This window comes from Sciurus vulgaris (assembly GCF_902686455.1).
Source record: "Sciurus vulgaris genome assembly, chromosome: 12".
NCBI lineage: Eukaryota > Metazoa > Chordata > Mammalia > Rodentia > Sciuridae > Sciurus > Sciurus vulgaris.
The window spans coordinates 73,939,890-73,965,258 of record NC_136473.1 but is presented as its reverse complement, the minus strand read 5'-3'; the positions used below and the strand labels follow the sequence as shown (position 1 = coordinate 73,965,258).

Below are 25,369 nucleotides of genomic sequence, written 5' to 3'. Positions count from 1 at the left end.
GTCAGCCATATTTATTTTCCAGAGGTGTAAGGAATTGCTAAGTTTTTTAATTAACTTTTTAAAAAAAAATTAAATGCCACCAAACTGGGTTGCACTGCTTTTTGAACCAGTAAGTGTTGGCATGCACTTTGTTCAGAAACACTGTGTGCTTTCTCAAAATCAGTTTCATGTAAAGTGATCGGACCCCTAGATTAGTGGAAAGCTGACGAACCAGCTACTCAGCGGCTGCTAATTGCTTCTTGGCCAGTGTCTTGGTTTTTCGGTTTTGCCTCCGTGATAAATTGAAGAAGAGGAGAGGTGAAGGAAGGGGAGCTTGGCTTGAGGGTGAGGGGCTGGCTCGCCATCTGGCCAGATGGACGGTGGGCAATGTCCCCGCACCAGATGCCCCGGGGCCAGCCGGTGGCTGCGTGGCGTCTGGGGTGGCGAGGCGGCGGGCACCTGAGACCTTGAGTTCCCCAGCTCGATGGCATCCCTCAGGCATGTCCTCTGAAGTGGAATTCCTGCAGCTTCCTGCGCCTGCGGTCCGCCCGGGGTTCTGGCCACGCGTGAGAACACTAGCGTAGGTGACGGGGGTGTCCCTGGAAGGACCGGACGCTCGGCGTTCAGTGGCACAGAAAGCAGGTGAAGGCAGAAGGAGAAGCACAGTGTTGAGGCGAGTGTCCATGCGCGGTAACACCTCGCGCTCGGTGTGACTGACCCGCCCGCGCTGCTCGGGAAGCGCAGTTAAAACAGGTCAAGGCATCTGACTCCACAGATTCGAACCCAAACCTTTCAGTGTCAATCGGGCTGTTCAAACACGTCGGCAGGAGCTTCTGTGAGTTTCCTTCCATAAGATGTTCCACCTGCCTTACCAAGACCATTCTCAGTCTACTTTTTTAAGCTACCGTATCTTAAATTATTGAAAATTTATTAATTGCTGAATATATAATAACCTTTGCTTGTATGTAACCGAAAATGGTTTAAGAGCCAACATTTAGAGTTTGACAATGGAGCTGAACAGTTTTTAATGCGCAAGCAGTTCTGTTCTTGTGTATGAGCTGTAACCTTAATTTACTGTGTAAAGATGGTTACATTATTTCCTTAGCTTTGTTTGTTGGAGACAAATAGAGAATGCTTGTTAAGTATGTCAAAACATAATCTTACCTTGTGAATTTTTGTTTGTATTATACGAGCTCTATTTTCCATTTGCCCAGAAAGACAGCTTGTATAACGCTTTTGGGAGTTTCTGCTCTGTAAGGTCTCTAGAGCTGACGGTCTGTTAGGTTTGTTTTCTCTTCATGCTAAAGTGTCAGTTGGTGGTTTTGTGAACTGGTCAGAAATTCACAGGTCTTAAATGTTTTGGGGAAATTTATATTGGACACTGCTCTTTGTCTAGCAAATAAAAGATGTTAATATATTCCTGTTACTGGCATGTGCACGACTATGTTATTAGAAGCCACTTTATCATTTTCCTGCTTTAAATAGAAATGTCTATTTATGAATTCTGCTTGTAGTTTTTTCACAAATAAAATAGTGAAATCTAAAAAAAAAAAAAAAAAAAAAAAGAGTGAACCCTGATGTCAGCAGCTATGGTGTTTAGTGACAATGGTGTGTCTCTGTAGGTTCATAACTGGGGTGATTGTGCTAGTCTTGGGGGTTGGGGGAGGTTGATAGCAGAAGTGGTACATGTGTAGGGGTTGGGGGTGGGTAAGTATGTGGGAACGCTGTATTTTATGCTCAGTTCTGTCGTGAATCTTAAACATCTCTAAAAGATAAAGTCTATTAAAGGAACAATGTTAAGGATAGTTGTGAGGTTATAATGCTGATCAATGTATGAGAAGAAAGGACAGGTCTCCGTCAGTTAAACGGATCAAAACACATGGCTGAATCACATCACTGTTACTTTTCTTGCTTTGCTCTTGGTTTTTCAGGACATCTTGATGCTGAGGTGGGGTGGATACTGGGAGTCTTCCCATTTAGACTCTGGAGTCCTCAAGAGTGAGAGATTCTGTATTTTCCCACAGTGCCTGGAATAGAATACTACTGCATATGAAAAAGAGGAGGTTAACAACCCTAGTTCCAGATTTTTTTCTTTGCTGGGATGTATTTCCCCAGGAGCTTTGAGTTACTGTATAAGAGAATCAGACCTACTGTGTGTCTCATAGCTCTCCAAACTGCCTGGTTGCAGATTGAAAGCTTCAGAATAAGCAACCACACTTAAAATTTTATTCAGTCCAGTAAAGTCTTAAATCTGTGTGCTCAGAGTTTTCCACGGTGACCTGGACGCTGAAGGCGTCAGGTAGTCTTCTGCAGAGCATGTGTCCTTGCCTGGGAATGGTCTGTGTGGGGTGGACTGAGCTCTCAAGGATTCTCTGGGTTTATGAAATTTGAGTTAGAAGGGGGCATACTTCATCAGATGGACTCTTGTTATTAAAAATGTGGTCCCCAGGCCAGTTTCAGCATCACCTGGGAGCATATTAGGAATTCACAATCTTGGGCCCCACCCAGATTTCCTGAGTCAAAGTCTGTATTTTAGCTAGGTGCCTAAGGGGTCTGTGTGCTCAAGAGGTTCAAGGAGCAGTTGCGACAGTATCATGGAAGCCTGGACGTGAATGGCTCTTCCCTGGAATGAACCTTCCTTCCCTTTCCGCACAGGTCCTTCTGATTCTGTCTGGCCAGGCTTTATACCCAATGTGTATCGACTCTCCACTTTTACAGCACTGGAGAAGAGGTTTCTAACTGGCAAAGAACTGTCCAGAAAGGAACTGAGATGTGTGATTGAGCTCAGGGTTCATAAAGCTTTTGTTCAGAGAAGCAGTGAATCCGTATATTCCTTGCCCAAATTATTAACTGCTAGTTATTTGCCATCTTGTTCTCTTCTTGGCTCAGCTATTCTGTCATTCGATTTAGGTAACTATTTTAAATAGAGACAATAGACACAAGAAAGACATTTAATATATATATTTTTCTTTTGGGGGGAATCACAAAGATATTTATTGGGGAGGATGGGAAAGTTATTTTTCTTTTAAATGAATATTTTCTAAAAGAATTAGTGGTGAAAGGCTAGGTAATTTTTGTCGATGGGATTTTTACCAGCACAGAATTTTCAGTAGTCCTGGGTTTTCTAACGGAACAAAGATTTTTGTTGTTGTTGTTGCTTATATCATTTTTCCTCCTAAAAACTTAAACTTGGAAATGTTTTGAGTTATAGTTAAGACTGGGGTCATGAATACTAAATGAAATTTTTAGTGTTCAAGAACGTTATATTTACAAAGCTACAATGTGAGGGTCTTTTTTAAATGGGATAGTAAAAATATTCAATTTTGGTTTTGGGTGTTTGTTTGCCTTTTTCCCTGTTATGATAGTGGTATTTACTAGCATGGCTTCATCACATGAACTTTGAACTTGCTTACCTTTAGTCAATTAATTGACTCTCCACTAATTTGGAAATTTAGAGGTGCGGCAGTAGTTCTGGATCAGGGATCGAGAGCCAGGTTAACAGTTTGAGTTCTCTGCTCTGCTGTCTGGCTGTGTGGTGCTAATATAGTTAGTAGTCTCTAAATGGAATCCTGCTGGGTCCATGATTTTTAGCATGGTACAAGGAATCTCCCAGCAGTTTGTGTGTATATCAGGACCTTGGAGGTGTGGAGCACATGTGTTATTTTAGAATGCACAGAGTCATATTTCTTTATTTGGAAAAACAAGGAAAACTTTTTTTTTTTTTTTAACAAGTAGCACAAAGTAAATATGGTATAGTCTTGGCTGGTGGTTAACAAAGGAAGGGGAGCTCATGGGACTAGCAATGAATAGCAGGTAACATTTCTTTTTGAGTATGTTATGTAAATCTCATAAATCCCAATAAGTACTATTGCTATGTGAAGAAACAGAACAAAAAGGTTATGTATCATGATCAAGGTCATCACAGCCAGTGTGAGGGTAGATCTGAGGTCCAAATTTAGGCTAAGACTGTGAGGTTTGTTCCCTTAGCATTCATATTTGGATATGAATTAAGATAGTCTTTTTCTAGAACATAGACATTTTATAATATGTATAACTGCTATAGAATTGTCTCTTGATTTTCAGGTACAAAAATATTTTCCACTGCTAAATCCAATTAAGTGGGGCTCCAAGATCCATTTACAGAGATGGGTGAGGTGTTTGATATTAGTAGTCATTGGAACATCCCCCCGACCACAATTTGGCTAGAAGATTCTGACCCCATCATGATATTGCTGCTCAGTGGCCAAGCCTGCACTGTCCTTAGTGGGTGGCTGATATCTGTGTTTGTTCTCTTCATGCTCAGCTTGACCACCATGATTTCCCCTGGAGCTCCTGAGCCTAGGACTTTGAGATGCTGGCCCCCAGGTGTCCACATGTCTGCTGCTCTGAGAAGTGTCCATTTGCCCCTGCCAGGGTGCCTTATATAGAATGGGACCTGGTACGGATGCAGACACAAAGCCCTCCATCGAGCAGAACTTCCCCAGGGGAAGAGGGAGGGAAGTGAACCTCTCATTCTTTCTTTCAGTTTACATAAAAATTAGTTAATTTCTCTATAGTTACCCTGCTGCCTGTCAATGACAGCAAGATTTAACACGACTGACCGTAAGTGATTTTATTAGTGTCCAATTTACATTTCTGTTGTTAAAGGAGGCGTCTTGGTGTCTAAACAGAGAGAGCCTCAATTCATTACTTGTACTATCTTTGTGACCTTGGGTAAATGAATTGATGTCCTTAAGCCTCTGTTTCATCTTTTACAAAATGGGGATGGTGATAGTTTTTAATCCCATAGAGGATTCTAAGGGACCAACTTTAGCAAAAGACACTGAATTATATAGATAGTAGGAGGTTCATTTGGGGACTGGCAGCAGAATCAGCTAAGCTGGAGGGAATAGTACAGAACAGGTGGAGGGTCATTGAGGGGGAATGGTTAGAAGTGGGTAAATGCTATTTTACCGAATTTAGGCTCACCCTGGTCTTCTTTGAAGTTGTGTTATTCACTGAATTTATGTTCTGACTCAGCCATTTACTAAAATCTCTCTGATCGTATCAACTCCTCTTTCAACCTATTTAGGACCCAACCGACTTTGAGTGGAGTTTCTGGATGGAATGGGGGAAGCAGAGGCTGGTGTGGCTCCTCCTTGGCCACATGGTAGTGTCTCAAATGGCCACACTGCTTGCAAGGAAGGTATGGTTATGTGTGTCATTTCTTTTTTAAGCCTCTTTCTACTTAGCTTTTTGTGGAGTCCTGAGCTCAGAATCAAGAGATGCAGGTATTGACCTTGGGAACCTGGTCATGGTCACTGTGACCTTTAAAATAAAGGTGTCTTAGGTTCTCATCCTGCCTTTACTTCTTTCAGGTTCCCTTTCAAGACATTGAACATGAGAGTGAAACTAATTTCAGGTGGTGTTCTCTAAGCTCATTGCTGATCAAATGACCTTGGGAAGAGCTGCCTGATGGGGAGAAGCTATATGATTTCACTTACGAGTTTAGAAGCAAGCGAATGATTTCATTAAGATATGAGCATAATTTTAGTGTCCAGTAAGGTGTGCTCCTGTGGCTGTTTTAGATCAGAATTCCAGTATTTTGTTTTGACCTTGGCCTGGTTTAGAAAATAAGGGATTCTTTAAAGTGAATATTCAAGGCACAATATATGCACATATAGAAATGTCACAGTGAAGCCCATAAATTTGTACAAATAACATGTGTTAATAATAATGAAGTGCTTTCATAGGAGGCAGAATTATGATCCTCTTCTTAGGCTGAGGTACCAGGAAGAATTGCTCTGTCATCCCAGGGCCTGGCTTTTGCCCAGCATCCTCTGAGTGATGCTTTTTGACTAATCTCAATTTTTAATGTGGGAAAAAAAAAAAAAAAAAGAGTCTGTGCTTTAAAAATCTGTAAGGTAAAAACAAAACACATGCAAACTGACTTGAAAGTCAACTCAGGAAACATATTTGACTTGCAAAGCTTCATGAAGGTGATGAACTGAGGGGACAGAAGTGCTTCTGGGAGGGGAGACCACAAAGGGAGACTGAGGAACAGGTGCCACCTGGTCACGGATGTAACACTGAACTTGGGACATTTTTCAGCTCTTTCTTGAAAATTGTTATTTTCTAGGCTGCTTCTCATTCTGGAAGACAGGAAATCCCAAGAGCACGCCAACTCTCTCAAAGTTAAATATCAATTACTTTTTTGTACTCAAGTGGTTGCTCCATTTTCTAAAGTGGCAAAAACTAAAATATTAAATACTGTCAGATCTGAATATGTTAAAATTTCATGCAACTTTCTGAGCAAGAATAATAAACAATACAAGCTTTTAACAAATTCCTAAGCTGGTAAATGTGTATCCACCTCAACTCTTCATGTCTTTTGTTGTCTATAAACTTCTGTTCAGTTTTTTTTTTTTTCAGAACTTCAGAATTTCTAGAAATTTAACACTTTTATTATAATACAAAGTTTCTCTGCTTATAGATACCATAGATATCTCTAAGTCTCGGATTTCCCACGTGCAAATGAATAGCTTAGCACCTTTCACCTCTGAGGGACAGATGAAGTACTTTGAAGACAGCCTGTAGTAAGATGTCAACTCTTTCTACTACAGCCTGGTTAAGGACCGGTTGGCTAGTGGGAGAGAGAGTACCAGATCTATGTTACTCATGTTTGGGCCCTTGACTTTGTCATTGATCAGCTTTCAAACCTTAGGAAAGTTTTCCCCATGAATCTTAGTTTTTCATTCTCTGCAAAAGAGGGTTGATAAGAAACTATTATTCCTTCCCTTCATTCAAATATGGACAAGCTTCATTTGTTAGAACTTTCATCACTACAAGTAAAGATGAAACATGGAAAAAATGGAATGAAGAGAAAGCACAAAAGAGATGGGACAAATAGATAAAAACATGTCAGTAATTGCAATCAGTATAAACGGATTCTCTAAAGAGATGAAGATTGTCAGACTAGATTTAAAAAAATACCCAGAAAAAAGGAAAACCAAAAACATAAAACAAAATCCAGATGTACTTCTTAACTAGATATATTTAAAACAGAAGGAAACAAAGTTTAAGAGTAAAAGGTGGGAAAAGCTATTCTGGGCAAAACTCCACATCCCCTAACAAAATACTAACTGGAAAACCGGTATTACGAGTGTCAAAAAGGGTCATTGTTTAATAATGAAGAGTTTGGGAGGATATCACAAGTATAAATGTGTTTTATTTAAAATATATAAAGCAAAAGCAGAACCATAATAAAAATAAGTAAGTCAGTGATTATAAGGAGAGGTTTTAATATAACTCCTTCAATAATCAATATTTTGTGAAGGGAAAAAAAACCCCACTGAAGAACAATACAACGAATAAGCTTCATATAAAGAGAAAAATACAAACATACAACAATGTTGCGCAAATACATACATATATATATGTGTGTACATATAAACAAAGAATGTATACATATATAAAAGTTGTTTGCATTCAACACTGGAGAATCTACATTCTTTTTAAAGAACACACAGAATGCTCCAAAATGACTACACATTGGACGAAACACATTTCAAAAGGATGTGTTTTACATAGATCGTCTCCTCTAATTTCAGTGCAATTAAGTTGAAAAGCAGTAAAAAAGATGACCTAAAAACGCTAATTGATCTAGAAATTTTTAAAAAGAACATTTTAAATAATTCATGCATGAAAGAATAAAACTTATTAGAAATTAAAAATATCCATAAATGAATAGAAAAAACATTAGATATAACATTTGGAAGATGCAGATAAGGTGGTATTGAATTAGACCTAACCCTACCTGCGTATGTCTGAAGTGGCAAGACTGAAATTCATGAGCGAAATATACAATGTAAGCTGAAAAAGAAGAGCAGGAATAAAGACAGCAAAGAAAGAAGGAAGGAAAACGTAAGAGCAGAAATGATTGAGATGATCAATGGCAAGACTGATCACGGGAAAAAAGAGAATATTAGGAATGGAAAAGCAGATTACCATAGATATTACAGAGATGAAAAAACACAGTAAGAGAGTGTTTCACACACTTTTATGGTCATCATTTTTGAAAATGTGAGTAAAGCAGACAAATTTCTTGAATATACAACAAAGATGACTCATGAAGAAATAGAAAGCCTAATACATTATCACCATTAAAATAAATCTGCAGTTGAAAATCTATTTGTAAAAAAACCCCCCACTAATCTAATGAATGAATTGTGTCAAACATCCAAGGGCACAAATCATTTGAATGTTTCCTAGGATGTTCTCTAATTCATCGTATGAAGGTAGCGAAAAAATTGATAACCCAAGTTGGAAGCTATGACCTAGCAGATATGTATTAAAAAGACACAATAATTAGGACATGGTTTATATTGGCATCAGAACAGAACCAACAGACGAATAGAATAGGATAGAATTTAGAAAATAACCACCCTTATATGGAAATTTGATTTATGACAGGGTGGACATTTCAGATCTGATGGAAAAGATTATTCATGTAAATACAATACAGGAAGTGAAAAGGCAAGTTAACTGATTGGGAAATTATTTGCAAACTGACAAATACTTAGTGTATAAATTGTATGAAGAGATTTCAGGGGATGGGGTGTAGCTTAGTGCTAGAGCACTTGCCTAGCAGGTGAAGAGCCCTCGCTTTCATTCCCAGTATTATACTACTACTACTACTAATAAAAGGCAAATCACTAAGTAGAAAAATGGCATAATATATGAAAAGGAATTTGTGGAAGAGGAAAGAAAACTAAGAAACTTAATATTCAGCTTCAATAATGATCAGACAAATGCATCTTAAAACTACCATAATATATCACTTCACACTTTCCAGTTTGGCAAAAACAAAACAAAAATCCCCTGAAGATATAAGGTATGGGCCACCTGAATTCATCCAGAGGCAGTGGACATGTATCTTGGTGCAGCTCCTCTGGAACACATTACCTAGTAAAATCAAAGAGGCATAGTTACCAGTGTAATTCTGACACATACCCTGGAGAACCTCCTCTTCCTGCCAGGACACTAGCCAAGTGTTCTTTGCAGTGATGTTTTTGATCATGAAGAACCAGAAGCAATCAATCCAAATGTACATTTTGGAGAAATGGATGAATTGGGGGTGAATTATTTCATGAAATGGAATTAATTATAGCATAATTTTGTCAGTGTGGATGAATTTCTGAACGATGACCTTGAGCTAATAAAGCAAGTTGTGGAGAAATAGATCAGATACAATTTCTGTTTAGAAAGTTTAGAAATGTGAGAACTGAAGACTATCATGTTAAGTGAAATAAGCCCAATCCCCAAACCCAAAGGCCGAATGTTTTCTCTGATAAGTGATGCTGATCCATGGCGGAGGCAGGTAGGGAAAAATGAAGGGACTTTGTGCAGAGGCGAGTGAGGGCAGTGTGGGGCGGTGGGGATGGGAAGGACGGTAGAATGAGACAGACATTATTCCCCTGTATACATGTACGATTACACTACTGGTGTGACTCAGCACCATGTACAGCCAGAGGAATGAGAAGTTCTGCTCCATTTGTGCACAATGTGTCAAAATGCATTCTATTGTCTTGTATAACCATTTAGAAGAAATTTTAAAATTGCTATAAAAATTAGATACTTGCTATAGTTTGGATATGGCCTGAGTGTGTCCCCAAAGGGTTCATGTGTTAGAAGTTTGCTACCGAGTGCAGCAATGTTTCTCCATTTAATTTACTTGTAACTTTAAGTTCAGGTTCCTTCTGCCTTAGAGGCAATCTCCTCAGTATCCACAGGGGGATTTGTTCCAGAACCCCTCCCCAAGATACCAATGTCCACAAGTGCTCGAGTCTCTTATATGAAATTGCACATATTTACATATAACCTACACACATCCTCCTGTACACTTCAAGTCATCTCTAGAATACTTTTAATACCTAATACAACATGGATGCTAAACAATGTAATGCTATTTATTTCAGGAAATTAGGGGGAAAATGTATGTGTTCAGTGGAGGTACAATTTTTCCCTAAAGATTTTATACTTGATATTGGGTGACTCCTCGGATGCGGAACTTTCAGATAGGAGGGTCGACTGTACTTGGAGTGTTAAGAAGAGCACTTGGTAAAGGGCAGCTTTCCTGCACTCAAGGCCCATAAGCCCGAGCAGGTTACTTCGTGTCTCTGAGCCTGAGCCCTTAGTCATTCAGTAGATGATGCTGCTGGCTTCTTGGGGTTGTGGAGAGAGGCTGATGGGCTGTCACTGGCTCTTTGCGGTTCCAAAATCGTGGATATTTGTCACCGCCTGCAGCAACAACTTGCACGGGTCTTACGGGTGGTGGAGTGGAAACTGAGGCACCTCCAAATCAGTCTAAGAAAAGGTAAAGGAAAGATGTTTGTTCTCCCCTACCTTATGTAGGGGTGTGGGCTTCCAGAGTGGACCTCCAGAGACTCTACTTCCTGACATTATAGGGCTAGGGCCTTCTATGACACTAAGGCAGAACAAAGACTCTTCCAAGTCCCAATTCTTGGGTCAGGCCAGAAAGATTTCAGATGTGTTGCTCAGAGTTACAGGAATGAGTTTATTAGAAGGAATAGGAAAAGGGAAAGGGGACCCTCTCAAGCAACAGTGCGTTCTCTTAGAGAGAAGGACGGCATTTTCCTCCCATCCTCCAGTTTTATTGGGGGTCCCAGGGAAGTTTCCAGAGAGTCTTAACCAGGTCTACCTCTTGACTTTTGACTGATAGCAGAATGACATCAGACTTTCGAGTCCCCACTGCCATGACAATTCTAGGTCACCTTGGTCCTTGTTGTTCTAACTGGAACCTGCTCTTACAGCTTTTATGGTTAGAGGGAATTATCCTTATCTCCTTGAGTTCTGGGATCTGTTCTGTGTAAGGGTTACAAAAGTCCCCTGCTTTGGGGTAACTTGTGTTCTTCTTATCTGCATTTCAGGCCTTCATTTCTCCTGCAGATAACAGATAGTTTCTTGAGGAATGTAAAGTATCCTGTGGACTTAAGCCAGGCAGGGCTGCAGGTAAATTGCTTTTTAAAAGAGAGAGCTTGGGGTTGTGGCTCAGCGGTAAGAGTGCTTGCCTGGCATGTGTGAGGCACTGGGTTCGATTCTCAGCACCACATATAAATAAATGAGTAAAATAAAGGTCTATCGACATCTTAAAATTTATATAAAGAGAGAGAGAGCTTGTGGGAGTCAGCACAGTGGGCCCATTTTACAGAATTATTCCCTTAACCTCATGTTCCCACCACTCAATATCTGTCTGTCCCCTATCACTGATACTTTAAATACACCTCTTAATAAAGGCCTTGGGACATGGCCTAGGTCTGAGGGCAGTTGAAGGCAACCCCTAGTATTTGATAGTCCCACTCCTCCTCTGCCTTCTCTCCTGGCTGCCCACCAGGACACTGGGTGATCCATGTTGCACCCCACCCATGAACAGGCACAGACCTCATGGCTCCCTCATGGAAGCTTGAGTTTCCATTTCCATTTGGAGCTTAATCTACCTTTCCTAAGAGTGGTAAGGATTCCCATAGAAATTGCACACTTGGTGGTCAGCCCTAAGAGATCTCAGATTTCTTATGTGAGCAGCTCTTTTGGGGAGGTCTTCAAGCCATTTATGCAGTTTATGGGTTTGCATCCTATTTACATATCTGATTTGCTTTTGCTTAGGTTATTTCTAAGCAACATTTTCCTTCCCTAAGTGAGAATTGGGATAGAGGAAAAGGAAACCCAAGCCTCAAATGTCATGGAAAACCCCGCACTTGATCTGTATGATAATTTACCTATGAATATTTGAGAGTTGTCTACCATTACATTTTCTTATCATTAGGGGCCCATCTTTTCTGTTCCCCTTCCCCATTTTCGTTTATTGCCACAGTTGGCTGTATCCACTGGCTTCCTAGGGAAATAAAGAATCAGTAGGAGCTGATTAGAAGTTTTCAAATGCATAGAAACAGCAGGACATAAACACCATGAGTGGGTGTGCACCTCCATGATAGTGGCTTGTATCAGATGAGCAAGAGAGAGAAAGAGAGAGAGAGAGGATATGAATTTTCCCTTCTCCCTAATTATTGCCCACTAATACCCCCATCCTAGAACTAATTTCCCATCAAAATCTTGAAGGTAAAAGTAGTAGGTTAGTTAGAGGTTTTAAGTAAGTGGTTCACCACCACTGCTCATTGGCAGAGATTAAAATGCAAATCCTCTGGCTCAGTAGGTAGGTTGGAGGTTTGATGTATCCTTTTCTTGGGGGGAAGAATCCACAACAGACATAGTAATCAAGGCTCATCAGTGGGAATGGCTGCATTTCTGTGCTCTCAGGCAGTTTTATAGAGTGCTGAATTATGGGAAATGGAACCAGGGCACTAGAGGAAAGAGCTGGTTCTGCTGCCAATCTGTCCCGTGTGGTATGGAGAGGATTCCAGGCGTAGAAGGCTTCTATCCATTTGCAGCAGCCTCCTGCTCGACTGCATTTGAGTGAGGAGGAAAGCTCCAGTCCTACCCAGGGAGTGAGGGCATGGGCTCATTATAGGGCTGGGAAGGAATTATCACTGAGGGTCTAGGGCTGTCATTCTTCATAGAAAGATCGGTCGCTGCAGGTTCTCAGCTTCTGCTCACTTGTATCAACCAAATGGATCTTGCAGCTGTGAATTTTCAGCTAACTTAAGACAGTCTTAAGATAATGATTGCCAAAGGAGTCATGGGTAGATTTGAGTTGGAATTTAAGATCAGTATCATATATATAGCATTTGTTTGTATCGAGAAATCAGATGAGGGAGATTTGTAGAAATTCTCCAAAACTGGGGGAGAAAAAAAATGAGGGGAGAATTTTTGTTCTAGAATTATGCTGTCCAATATGGTAACCCCCCCAGCCACATAGGATCAGTAGTGCTTAAAACTCTTCTGTATTGAAATGTACTGAAAGGACATTGTGTACATTGGATTACAAAGAATTAGAAAACGGGAATATAAAATAACTTATTAGTAATTGTTTAATATTGATTATATATTGAAATAATATTTTGACTACTTTGTTTAAAAAGAATATAGTAAAATTAATTCCACCTATCTTTTTCTTTCTTTGTTGCTGTAAGAAACTTTATAAATGTGGCTCATATTGCATTTCTGTTGGACTGTGCTGGGCAGGATTTTATCCTGATTTTCCTGTTTACATAGGAGACTTTTTTCCCCAGTAGATGAAGGAAAGGAATACTGTGTTCTTAGGTTCTGAATACTTCTGGCTGGATTTCCTTTCTTGGAACCTGTACGAGGTGGCAAGCAAATTTTTCCCACTAGAGGGAGATATATCACAATTTCAGGAAGTCTGGGATTACCATGTCCACTGCTATTGATAAATGTCTTTTTTTTTTAAAAGAAGAGATCAGAATAGCTCAAGTTATTGCTTTGTTTCACTTGTGCGTAATTTCGATGTTTCTGGAGTTTGCATTTTGTGTAAATGTGAGGCTGAAACAAAAGAGGGAATAGGCAGAGAGGTTTCCCACTCTCTAGAATGACTTCTGAGCTTTCTGTTACTATTTTGTTGGGTTGCAGTCACTTGTCATTTGCCCATGAACTGTTTCCTTGGACTTGAGCCCATGCACAACGCAAGATACAAAAAGTGGCCTGTGTGCAGCTGTAACAGAGAAGACCGGTGCCCCAATACAATTGCATGCCTGCTGCCATCACGCCCTCCGTGACACTGGTGGTGCACGTGGGACACACATAAATGGGCTCCTGGAGCGGTCACGCAGTTCCCTGGGCCATTGTGCAACACGCTTCCCTTTCCTCTTGTTCTTCGGAGCAGTGTTGCCTGGGGCTCGGGGCTGGGGCTACTGCTTCCACCCAGTGCGTGTGAATCTGCCCCTCCATCCTACTCTGAAAGCAGCATCGTTTCACGATCATACTTAGTGACCCCACTCTCTCTTGGTTTTCCTTCTGGGTATTTCCTTCTCAGTTTCTGGTGGTTTTTTCCTTTTTAATTGGTAGGCATAGAGTTTTCTTTTTCCTTCTTTTTCTTGTCCATGTGTTCTTTGTCCCTCTTTAATGAATTGCGGCCATTCTGGTGACTTTGTCACTACCCTGGTGCTGAGGACTCCCAAGTCTTTATCTCCACGTTAGGACGCTCTTTGAGCTCCACCCTCATCCCCCGCCTGTCTCCTGGACATCACACCAGGCCTCAGGTTAGGCTTGTGTCCCCTATCAAGGCACTAGTCGGCACTATGGCAGTTTCATATTTTTGTTTGTGCATCTTCCCGAGTTACAGGAAGCCCCCCGAGGCGAAAGTCTTGCCAGTCTGATTCCTTTTCATTCCCAGTATCTCACATGAGGTCTGGTTACTGTACATCCTCAAGAAGTATTTGCAGGATTTTGTTTTTATTTTTTTAAAGCAATTGTATCATTGACTTATGAACACACTTATAACTCTGATTTGATTCCATTTTATTCTATTTTGTTAGCATTCTGTCATACATAGTCATGATCAGCATCATTTGGTGGCATGGTCCATATTCAAAAAAAATTAACAACCGGTACAAGTGGGGAATTTGCACCAGCCTTTCCCTGTTCCCTGTCTTGGACACTTTTCTCCCCTCTCCTTCTGTGACCCTTATTGCAAGTTGAAAGGACGTGTCCCACCAGCCCCACCCTGTATTTCCAAGAACTTAGGTCACAGAAAACCAGAACGGAGGTCAAGAAGTGCGACATGTTTTGTGTCCCCCAGCTGCTTTTTCAGGATGTTCTCCAATTTCTTTAGTGCCTTTGTTGTGTAGCCAACCCGTTTGTTTAGACTTGTACTAATGGAGACTGTTTTTCTTGTCAGAGCATGAAGAGGAACTGGACCAGGAATTTGAGCTGGAGACTAATGCTTATTTGGAGGACTGAAGAAGGTACACAGTGATGAACTTTCTCAGTTTTCAAATCTGAGTTTAGTATTTTGTATCACTTTTATATTTGGAGTTGACCAGGTACAGTATGATATTCAGCAATATCACGAATGAGCAGAGTGAAAATATGAGAGCACCGGCCGGATAAGGCCTGCCTCATGGTCTCTCTTTCCTTGTTGCCTGCCTCTGCATAAGAGTCCAGAAATCTGGTTATGTAACCTTATCAGTTAGTACAGTTTTCACTTGGGTCAAGCTCAGGAAGTCCCATTTTGACCTAGCCATATGTTAAATGAATCAAACATGGCCCTTGGGCAATTGGATGAATGTCCATCTTTAGCCTCTCATGCCTGCTGCTGTGGAGCATGCTGGGAATTCCCACCCTTTTCTTCCTGCACTGCCCTGGCAGAGGAATGACTCATTTGTCTTTTGCTGCAGTTCATTTTGCAGCAGGCAGGGTGGCTACTATTCTGTCAGACCTTGTACCCTTGTGATGTGACAGGTAGCACTTCAGTGCTAGAGAATGTTGTAGTTGGGCACCATACCCTCCCCTTCCAGTGGACAGATGCTAGATGCCTTGTCTTCCCACCAGCCCCTCTTTCCCTGAAATTGGATGTTAAGAGGTCCATGGCCCAGCTCAAAGGTCAAAGGTCAAGTCAGTTATAAGCTATGTATTTGTTTCATTTTTTAAAAAAATTTTTATTTTAGTACTAGGGATTGAACCCAGGTGTACTTAACTACTGAGCCACATCCCCAGCCCTTTTTCATATTTTATTTAGAGATAGAGTCTCAGTGAGTTACTTAGGGTCTCACTAGTTGCTGAAGCTGGCTTTGAACTCTAGGTCCTCCTGCCCTAGTCTCCCAAGCTGCTGGGATTACAGGTGTATGCCACTGTGCCCGGCTTTAATGTATATATATATATTTCCTCTTTGGTGCTGGGGATTGAACCCAGGGCCTTGTGTATACAAGGCAAGCACTCTACCAACTGAGCTATATCCCCAACCCATCAATATGTTTTTAAAATGATATAAAAGCACTATTTTTTTTTTTTAATCACTTCTACTCTAAGTGTGTGGTATACCAGATATAGGTTCAATTATCTTTTGTGGGCTGGCTTGAGACATAAAATAATGGTTAAAGTTCTGAGCATCCTACTTACCAATGAACTTTTGGAAGACAATTCATTTCCAAATCAGGCACTGCCTGAAATGCTGTTTTTCTCCTTTGACAGTTGCAGAGATCTTGCTGAGTTGTACAAGTGCAATGTCCATTTTGGTTTGCTGGGGTGGTCTGTCCCTCTTTCCATCTCTAGCTCTATAAAGAGGCAGTATGTTGATGTAAGGCCATGTTTTTCTGGTACTGGGAGGAGTGCCCTGAATTGCATGGGGTGCTCTTTCTGGCTTTTGTTGCTCTAGCCCTGGGATATTTCCACAAACATCGGATCTGAACCGAATTAGCATCAGGCGTCCATTTCTAGATGTTTCTTATTCACATAGCCCTCTCTAGGTTCATAGGAAGAATGTGAGGTGGATAGGTTTGTGCCCATTTCAGAGATGAGGGAACTTGGAAGTTTCTGTCAGAGTGGAATTTGAGATGTAACAGGAAATGACCCTTATGAATCTCTTTAGAAATAAAACACTTTTGGATCTCTTATGACGACAACAACAACAGCAAAAACAGTGATCTTTTTTTTCCTGTATAGTCACAGTTCTGGCATTTCAGATAAGACTGAATAACATAGAATTTTTTTTTTTTTTCTTTTGCCAGGGGCCAAAATAAGCAAACCTATTTTAAAGCAAGAAGTTTCAGCTGAAGAGAAGCTATTGTGAGGTAGTATGAGAAAGTGAACACAGGGTCAGGCCCTGACAAGTTTCTGAGCTAGGGCAGATTTCATTGTCAAGGGCAGGCTCAGCCCAGGGGTGTGCTGCTATTTCTAGACAAAGGGGCTTTGTGTTCCCTGACTTCCTGGCTCCCACCTACTCTATCAGTCCAGCTGCTTGACTCTCAGCTGAGCTCTAGAGTTTTGGGGAGTTGATCTCTCCCAGACCTTCTCCATGGTGGCCCTCCTAATAGGCCAGGCGTGTTGACAGTTAGACCCACCCTGCCTTCGTGAGAAAAGGACACAAGGCGCAGATACATGTGTGGCGGAGCCCCAAGGACTAAGTCCTTTGCCATCCCAACCAATCTTTGTCTAACCCGCCATCCATGTGAAGATTTATCCATCTGCCCAGGGCTACTGAGCACCTGTTTCTCCTCTGTCTAAATCTCATTACCTTGCATGCGGGTGAGTGGGTTTTGGAGTCTTGGAATTTACAGAGAAAATGATGAGTCCAGGTGGATATCCAACAAATGAAGGAAATTGATACCTTGCCCTGAGGTTCTAGATGTTTCCTATGACTACTTCCCTTCTTGGAGGCTTTAACATGTGGCAAGCAAATGCTACGTTAGTTTGAACTTTGATCAAAGGAAAATGTTAGTGTGAACAGAATAGAAAAAATGAGCCTAATAAGAAAGCCTGTGTTCTCCAGCCAGCCTGTTCCTAGCATGTGAGGCTACAGCTGGGGGCCGAACCTCAGCACCAGTGACATGTGGGGTCAGAAGAGACTTGTTTTGGGAGCTGCTCTGTACCTTGTATGATGCATGACATCCCTGGACTCTCCTAGTAAATTGCAGCCACATCTTGACCATGGAGAATGTCTCTAGGCTTGACCATGGAGAACGTCTCCAGGCATGCAAAGCTTCCCGGCGGCGGGATCACCCAACAGCTCTTCTTTCCCCTGTTCCCTTGATCATGTGACTTGCTGTTCTCACCTTTGCTCACCCTGTTTCTCATCTGGATGTGCCTTCCTTCTTCCCCTTCTGGCTCTATACTTCAGATCTCATTCATGTTCGCCTGTCATGGAGGTTCCCTGAACCTCAAGCGTGGTGCTGGTCCCCAAACCTTTCCTACCTCTCTCTGTACTTCCTTCCACAACTACAGCTTTTAATGAATAGGTTTTCTGTGTCTAAGTTTATATTGGGAACAGTGGTGACTCCGACAAGGGTCCATACTAGTATAGTGGGGACAGACTAACAATAAATAAATGGACAAATTTAGGTCAGTCAAGGTGGTGCTTGCCTGTAAGCCCAGCAATTCAGGAGACTGAGGCAGGAGGATCTCAAATTTGGGGCCAATCTGGTCAATGAGGTGAGACCCTATCTCAAAATTAAAACCAAAACCAAAACCAAAACCAAACAAACAAACAGGGCTGGGGATGTAGCTCAGTGGTAAAGTGCCCCAGGGTTCAATTTTCCAGTACCATTATTTTTTAAAAAATGAGCAATGTAACAGCCACAGATTGAGCTAAATGGTATGAAGTTGTTTTAATCAATTTCATTACCATAGCAAAATATCTGAGGTAGCTATTTGTAAAGAAAGAGGCTTACTTTGGTTCACAGTTCTGGAGGTGCAAGGTTGGGGGCCTGAACCTCAACACCTGGACCCCCACTGGGACAGCACCCTGCTTGCCCACTGGGGCAGTCTTCTTGCTGTCAGAGTGAGTCCCAAGGTGGCACAGGGCATCACATGGCAAGGGACAGTGAGAGCTCATGTGTCTGTGTGGTCTCTTTTCTTATAAAGCCACCAAGATTCAATCTTGCAGGTTCCACCCTAATGATTTTATCTAACCTTTTTCCTAAGGTCCCCTCTAAACACCATGGTTGAAGTAAGTTTCCACCCTCTTAATACCTCACACTGGGAATTAAATTTCAACACATGAAGCCTAAATCCAAATCATAGTAGAAGGAAATAAACAGGCGGATGTGATAATAATGCCTTCGATTGTGTTGTGTGCCCTATTATAAGGTGACTGGTACAATTTCATTTTGTGTTAGCCATTCCCACTAGACTGTCAGTCTCACAGGCAGGGCTGGGATTTAATAATTTCTGTATCTTCTACGCCTGGGACAGAGTAGGTGAATATTTGAATGAGGTTAATTGCAGGAGAGAGCGAATGCCGTGAAGTTAAATGCATCTGTCCCAAGTATGGACAGACAGATTGACCAGACATGTAGGCAAATGCGAGGTGGACAGTGTTCCTATCCACAGTGGGAGAGACCAGGACTTCCCCCTCTCTGGCAAGGAGGTCAGAGAAAGGAGAGCAGAGCTGGTACTTGGTAGCTAAGAATTAGTAAGCAAAAGTTTAGTATTTACATTGTGTATTTTAAAAGAAAATATAAGTCAAAGAGCTACAAGACCACTTCTGTGCTCACCAAGAAATCACTACCATTCCCCCCTTTGCCCCCCCCATGCCTAAAAATCTTTCATATATCAGGATGGAAATCCAGCAGGACTGAGTCTAGATGGGAGGCTGGGTACTGATAATGTATCACAGGAGTTTCCCGTGTGTGCCTGTGATCCTTCCTTCCATCACTAAACCATGGATTTTTTTGCCCCTACTGTTTAGAGACCCTTCAGCCCACATTCTCTTGTGCCTACTGGGGTTGGCACAGGACACAAGAATCTGCCCCTGCTGGGAAAGCCGCTCTGCAAAAGGCAAAGCTGTACAAATTCAGTTTTCTACAAACAGGGACAGGCTGAAACACACATAGCCAATGAGCATATTAATCTGTTGTCATCCAGTGGAGGGAGGCAGAGGCATGACAGAAGCACTGGAATCATCTTTGAGGGGATGCAGCTTAATGAAATGAGGAAGGCCTGACCCCCGTCCACTCACAGAGTTCAGACACGTGAAGCAAAGCAGACATTGCCAGGAGAGCAATGTCCCTTCACAACAAGCACCCAAGCAACACAGGCATGTTTGCCTCAACCCAGAAACACCACTGGAAGCCTGCTGTGTGGTCAGGGAGCTGGATGCAGAGATGACCAGATGATCTTCCCTGAGAATGGCGAGACGTTTCTCAGCCACGCTCCAGTCAGTTCATGAGTAATCATGGGCATTTTACCGGCTTTGTGGTCTCCATGGTGACAGGTGCCGTTAGAATGGGAGAGGCATGGTTTCTCTCCTCCAGAAGTTTAAACTCCATTTGAGAATGCCAGGTGGCACGTAGCTCTCACAGGTGATGCTTCTAAGTATTAACAGGGCAGGAGCATCCCTGGATTTGAATAGGTACCGCTGTTTGCAGCCAAGAGAACTGGCCCGGCCTATGTGTCTTGCCTGAAAACTGTCTCCGGCTTGACATTTAGCAGTGTTTCTGAATGCATGATTGTCCCTGGTTGGTATAGCCAAAAATTGCTAGAAGTCTCTAACCTTGGAGTGACCGGGGAAGGCTTCCTGGAAGAGGTGGATTTGAGCTGAACCTTGAGCAGAAGGATTGTGTTTTTGAACTGACCCAAGCCTATTTGATTGCTATTCAAAAGTCAAATTTTTTGATTTTCCTCTGGGCAACTTTGGCAGTGAGAGGTGAATAGGAGTTACATGTCTCTGTCCTGCAACCTTGCTACCCAGTGGTGTGGTAGAGTCTGGATCTGAATTCTGCCATGTGTAAAATCATTTATGTGTAAGAAGTTACTAAGCCCATCCTCAAGCCTGGGTCTGATGCTTGTGCACCTCTCCATTGTCTCTGGGTCTTCAGCAAGCATTGCAGAGGTTCCTCTGAGGCTGCTGAGATGCCATGCTGCCCTCTGAAGCAGCCACCTTCTTTTGGTTCTGGGAATTGAACCCAGGGGCACTAAACCACTGAGCCACATCCCTAGCATACCCCGCTGCCCTTTTTCTTGGGTGCTGGGGATTGAACCCAGGGCCTTGTGCATGCGAGACAAGCACTCTACCAACTGAGCTATACCCCCAGCTCTCCCTCCTTTTTTAATAAAAAAATTTTTTTTAGTTGTAGATGGACACAATACCTTTATTTATTTATTTATTTTTTTTAATGCAATACTGGGGTTGAAACCAGTGCCTCACACATGCCAGGCAAGTGCTCTACCACTGAGCCACAACCCGGCCCTTTTAATATTTTATTTAGAGACAGGGTCTCACTAAATTACTTGAGGGCCTTGCTATTGCTGAGATGGGCTTTGGATTCACGATCTTCCTGCCTCAGCCTCCCAAGCCACTGGGATTACACATGTGCACCACTGCACCCAGCTCTAAAGCAGCCACCCTTCTGGTCTAGTTGAGGGATGGAGTCTTCCTAAGTGAAGCCACACAGACCTAGGGCAAGTCTCCTTAAAGCTTTGAGCACTGACTTGAGAGATTGGAGCCAGAGAAAAAAATTTAACCCACCACATGTTGAATACCACTCTTCATTAGTAAAATGTGGATTTCTGTTATTGGAATTATTTGACTAGCAGTCATGTCTGGGATGTGGATTTCTGATTGGAATCTTTCAAAGGCTAACTCGTGCCTTTTGGAGTATGGATTCCTCAGGTGGGCATTTCCAGTGTTAAAAACTGTCTTTAAGGAGGTGGATTAAATTTACCTTACACACACATATCCTCTATAAGTATTATAACAGATAGGATTCAGGGGAAGGGGACAGGGATCACTCCAAGCAGGCTGACTAGAGACATAGAGCTGAAATTTGGGGGGGTAGTATGGGGGAATGGGGAGGAGGGGAAACATTTTTTCTCAGTACTTTCCCTAAAAATGGTGCCTGTCAGCATTGTTAAAAAGGTTATTACCTCTTAAAATCATGACATGACAGTTGATAAGTCTCTGTTTAAAGGAAATTAGAAGCAGCCGCAAGGTAAGTGCAAGATTATGGGGCATGTGGGAGATGTGCAGGGTGTTGTCTGAGGGGAGAACTCACTGAAGCCACTTTCAGGGATGACAGTAGCTGCTGAAAAGTTTGAGGTGGATGAAGGTTATTCCATTATAATTTTGCTACCTGGTTTTATGAAAGCAGATCCCAGATTGAATTTTACCATACATGTAGACATCAAGTATTTATGAGGCAAGCAGTAGAAATCTATTATATCCTTATGAAGGGCCCCTTCCAGGTACAAGTTCTCCGGCATCAGGCAACAGATATGGCTGTAATTCAGCACCTTCATGAACCTCACTAAGGGTGTGGGCTTTAAAATTTTAATCCTAAAGCCTAATCACAGAAATAGAAAAAAAAGATGAGAATCTTCAAAGTATCTTGGTCAGTACCACTTTTAGCATCAATTAGTAGAGAAAGTAGGTCTAAAGCATCAACAAAAATGATAGCAAGCTAGTAAAACCTTGCCTCTGTAAAATCTGAAAAAACACATATTGACACAACCTAAACTAAGTAACGATCTCTCTAGCTTCAGTGTTTCCTTCAAAAGAAGACAACGTCTTATTTTATAACAGTAATATTAGCCTTGCTTAAACAAGGCCTCAAAAAATTAGTTGAAGACTCAGAATTGTTCCTCTCCACGGAAATCTTTAGTAAAAGGCGAAAGATTTATACGATTTGAAGAGAAACCAGAGTATGTGTTTGTGCTTGTTACTGCTCTATGCCAGTAACTGCAATTCCTAGTTCAGTGATGGTGGCTCATCATTACTAAGATGCCTCACCCACCAGAGCTATTTACTGCCTAAAGTTGTTTGTATAAGAAATCTGTAAATAAACGTCTCACAGTTAGAAATGTTGAGTTGAAAAAAGTATTTAAAAAAAAAAAGACTTGAACGATTACTATGTGCAGGGTACGATGGGTATGCAAATTAGAAGGCTGAATCATCAACTTAGATTCTGCAAATATACAAGTCTCCTGAGCCACCATTAGGGGGCGAAGCAAAGGTCTGGGTGGCTGGTTTCTAGGCTTATCCTGGTTCAACCATAGAAACTGGTTGTGTCCCTTTTTGTCTATTATGACTTTGAGTACAATTTCTTTCTTTTGTTTTTTCCCTTTTTGCTTGAAGTCTTTTATTTTGAAATAGTTGTTTGCTCACAGGAAGTCGAACAGTAGTACAGAAAAATTCTGGGTATCTCCACCTGGTTTCCCAGGTGGGGGAATCTTACAAAACCATAGTGAAGTGTGAAGTCCAGGAACGTGGCAGCTTACCCATATTGTTTTATTTGAAGTGAACTTCTTTGTTTCTCTCTCTCTCTCTCTCTCTCTCTCTCTCTCTCTCTCTCTCTCTCTCTCTCTCTGTTTTCTTCTTTTTTTCCCCTAGGGCCTTGCACATGCTAAGGATGAGCTTCACCAAAGAGCTCCACCCTCATCCCCTGAAGTGAATTTCTTATATATAGTACAGAGTTAGGTCATTTTTAAACTGAATATTTTTTCACTACCACATTTTTTCTCTTTCTTTCTGGAAAATTCAGTAACACAAATATTAGGTCTTTGGCTATTGTACCACAGATCTCTGAAACTCTGTAAATTTTTTGGTCTATTTCTCTCTGTTGTTTAGATTATATAATATCTATTGAACAATCCTTAGGTTCAATGATTCTTATATCATCTGCTTCTGCTAGTAAGCCCTTTCAGTGAGTTATTTATTTAATTAACTTTTGTTGTCATTCCTTAAGTCCTGATGTCTCTGGCTAACCTACTTCTTCTTCCCACCTTTTGGAGTCTTATGATTATTTTATGTACACAATGTCCATGGTTTTTAGTTGTTCTTAGTGGGAGAGAGAGGGAAAATTGTAATTATTATATCTTGTCTGGAATTCGAAGTCTCCTTGTCAAAGTGTTTTGAAGTAAATTTTAGGCATGATAACAAAGATTAACCATTTTATTAGCACACAATATGTTTCTGAAGAGAGATAACAGATGCTGCGAACAGTAGGGAAAAAGAGGAGGCTGTGTGCCCTGAAGATGTGATGAGTCCTGGTCTTGTTTGTCTTTGTTCCCAGTCTCCCAAGCACTCTCCCAGAAAATGCATTAGTACATTTTTTGTTGCTATAGCAAGATACTTGAAGCTGAGTACTTAGAAAGACAAGAGGTTTTCTTTTTCTTTTCTTTTTCAGCTCACAGGTTTAGAGGCTGAAAATCCAAGAGCAGGTGGCTCCATCTGTTTGTTCTCTGGTAAGGGCCCTCTTGGCCAGGTCAAACATAATGGAGTAATGGAAAGGGACCAGGTGGGTACAGAAGCTAAACCACCCGGAGGCCGTATGTTTTTATTTTTTTATTTTTATTTTTTGGTACCAGGTATTGAACTCAGGGGCAGTCAACCACTGAGCCACATCCCCAGCTCTATTTTGTATTGTATTTAGAGACAGGTTCTCACTGAGTTGCTCAGGGCCTTGCTGTTGCTGAGGTTGACTGTAAATTCGTGATCCTCCAGCCTCAACCTCCCGAGCTGCTGGGGATTTTAGGCATGAGCCACTGTGCCCGGCTGAGGCCTTATTTTTATAGCAATCTGCTCTCTAGAGAATGAATCAGGACCCTGTGAGAACTACACTCATATCTTCAGAGGGTGATGTTCCCAGTGACCTAATTACCTTCCACTTGGCCTCACATCTTAAAGGTCCCACCATCTCCCGACAGCACCAGACCAAGGACCAAGCTGTTGACACATGAAGCTTTGGGGGACACACTCAACCCCCATAATAACCATGGCGCTGACTGCTCAGAGATGCTCTTGGATAACTTGGGCAGCTAAAGGGCAAATGGCAGGTGAAGGTGTGTGGGAGAGTCCTTTCATCTAAACTCGGTTGCCTACTTCTCTGGTCTTCTATACATTGTATAAAATTCAGGGAGTAAGGTGTTGTTACGGTTTGGGTGTGAGGTGTCCCCCAGAAGCTCATGTGTAAGACAATACAAGAAAGTTCAGAGGTGAAGCGATTGGGTTATGAGAGCTTTCAGTGAATTCAGTGAATCAGTGAATTCATCCCCATCAGGGGATTAACTGAGTGGTCACTGAAGGCAGGTAGGGGTGGCTGGAGGAGGTGGGTACTGGGGGCACCCCAATAGGTATATACTTTAAATCTGGTGAATGGAGTTTCCCTCTCTGCTTTCTGATCACCCTGTGAGCCACTTCCCTCCGCCACACCCTTCTGCCTTGATGTTCTATCTCACCTCTGGCCCTGAGCAATGAAGTCGGCTCTCTATGGATTGAGACCTCTTCAACCACAAGCCCCAAATAAGCTTTTTCCTCCTGAAATTGTTCTAGTTAGGTCTTTTGGTCACAGCAGTGAAAAAGCTGACTAAAACAGGTGGTATCTGGGATTATGAAGCATTCTCCTTTGCTTCTCCAGACGGATGGCCAAGATGCTGGGTTTTCTTTCATTTTGCTTTGATCAGGCTGGCTTCTTAACTGGCCTTCTGCCCTGGTGACCTAAGCATTTTGAGATTCCATCTGGAACTTTAGTTTGCCAGTGTGTGTCCGTTTTTTTTTTTTTTTTTTTTTTTGGGGGGGGGGGTACCAGGGATTGAACTCAGGGGCACTTAACCACCGAGCCACATCTCCAACCCTTTTTAACTATATCTTTTAGAGACAGGGTCTCACTGATTTGCTTAGGGTCTCGCTAAATTGCTAAGGCTGGTTTTGAACTTGTGATCCTCCTGCCTCAGACTCCCAAGCTACTGGGATTACAGGCGTGCACCACCTCCCCTGGCCACTTGTGTGCACACCAGCTTGCTTGAGTGTGCAAAGTCTTCCTGAGCA

At 41.9% G+C, this 25,369-nt stretch overlaps 1 protein-coding gene across 2 annotated transcripts in view; it reads left to right on the top strand.

The window, feature by feature from the left end:
• Positions 1 to 25,369, top strand: part of HHAT (hedgehog acyltransferase) — a 419,237-nt gene that overhangs the window by 59,849 nt on the left and 334,019 nt on the right. The window contains exons 4-5 of one of the 2 annotated variants that reach the window (XM_079107609.1): positions 5,051 to 5,164; positions 23,730 to 23,840. The exons of the other annotated variant lie outside the window; for it this stretch is intronic. Of the exons in view, the coding sequence (XP_078963735.1) occupies positions 5,051 to 5,164; positions 23,730 to 23,840 (225 nt within the window). The remainder of the gene's footprint in view (positions 1 to 5,050; positions 5,165 to 23,729; positions 23,841 to 25,369) is intronic. 2 annotated transcript variants of the gene reach the window in all.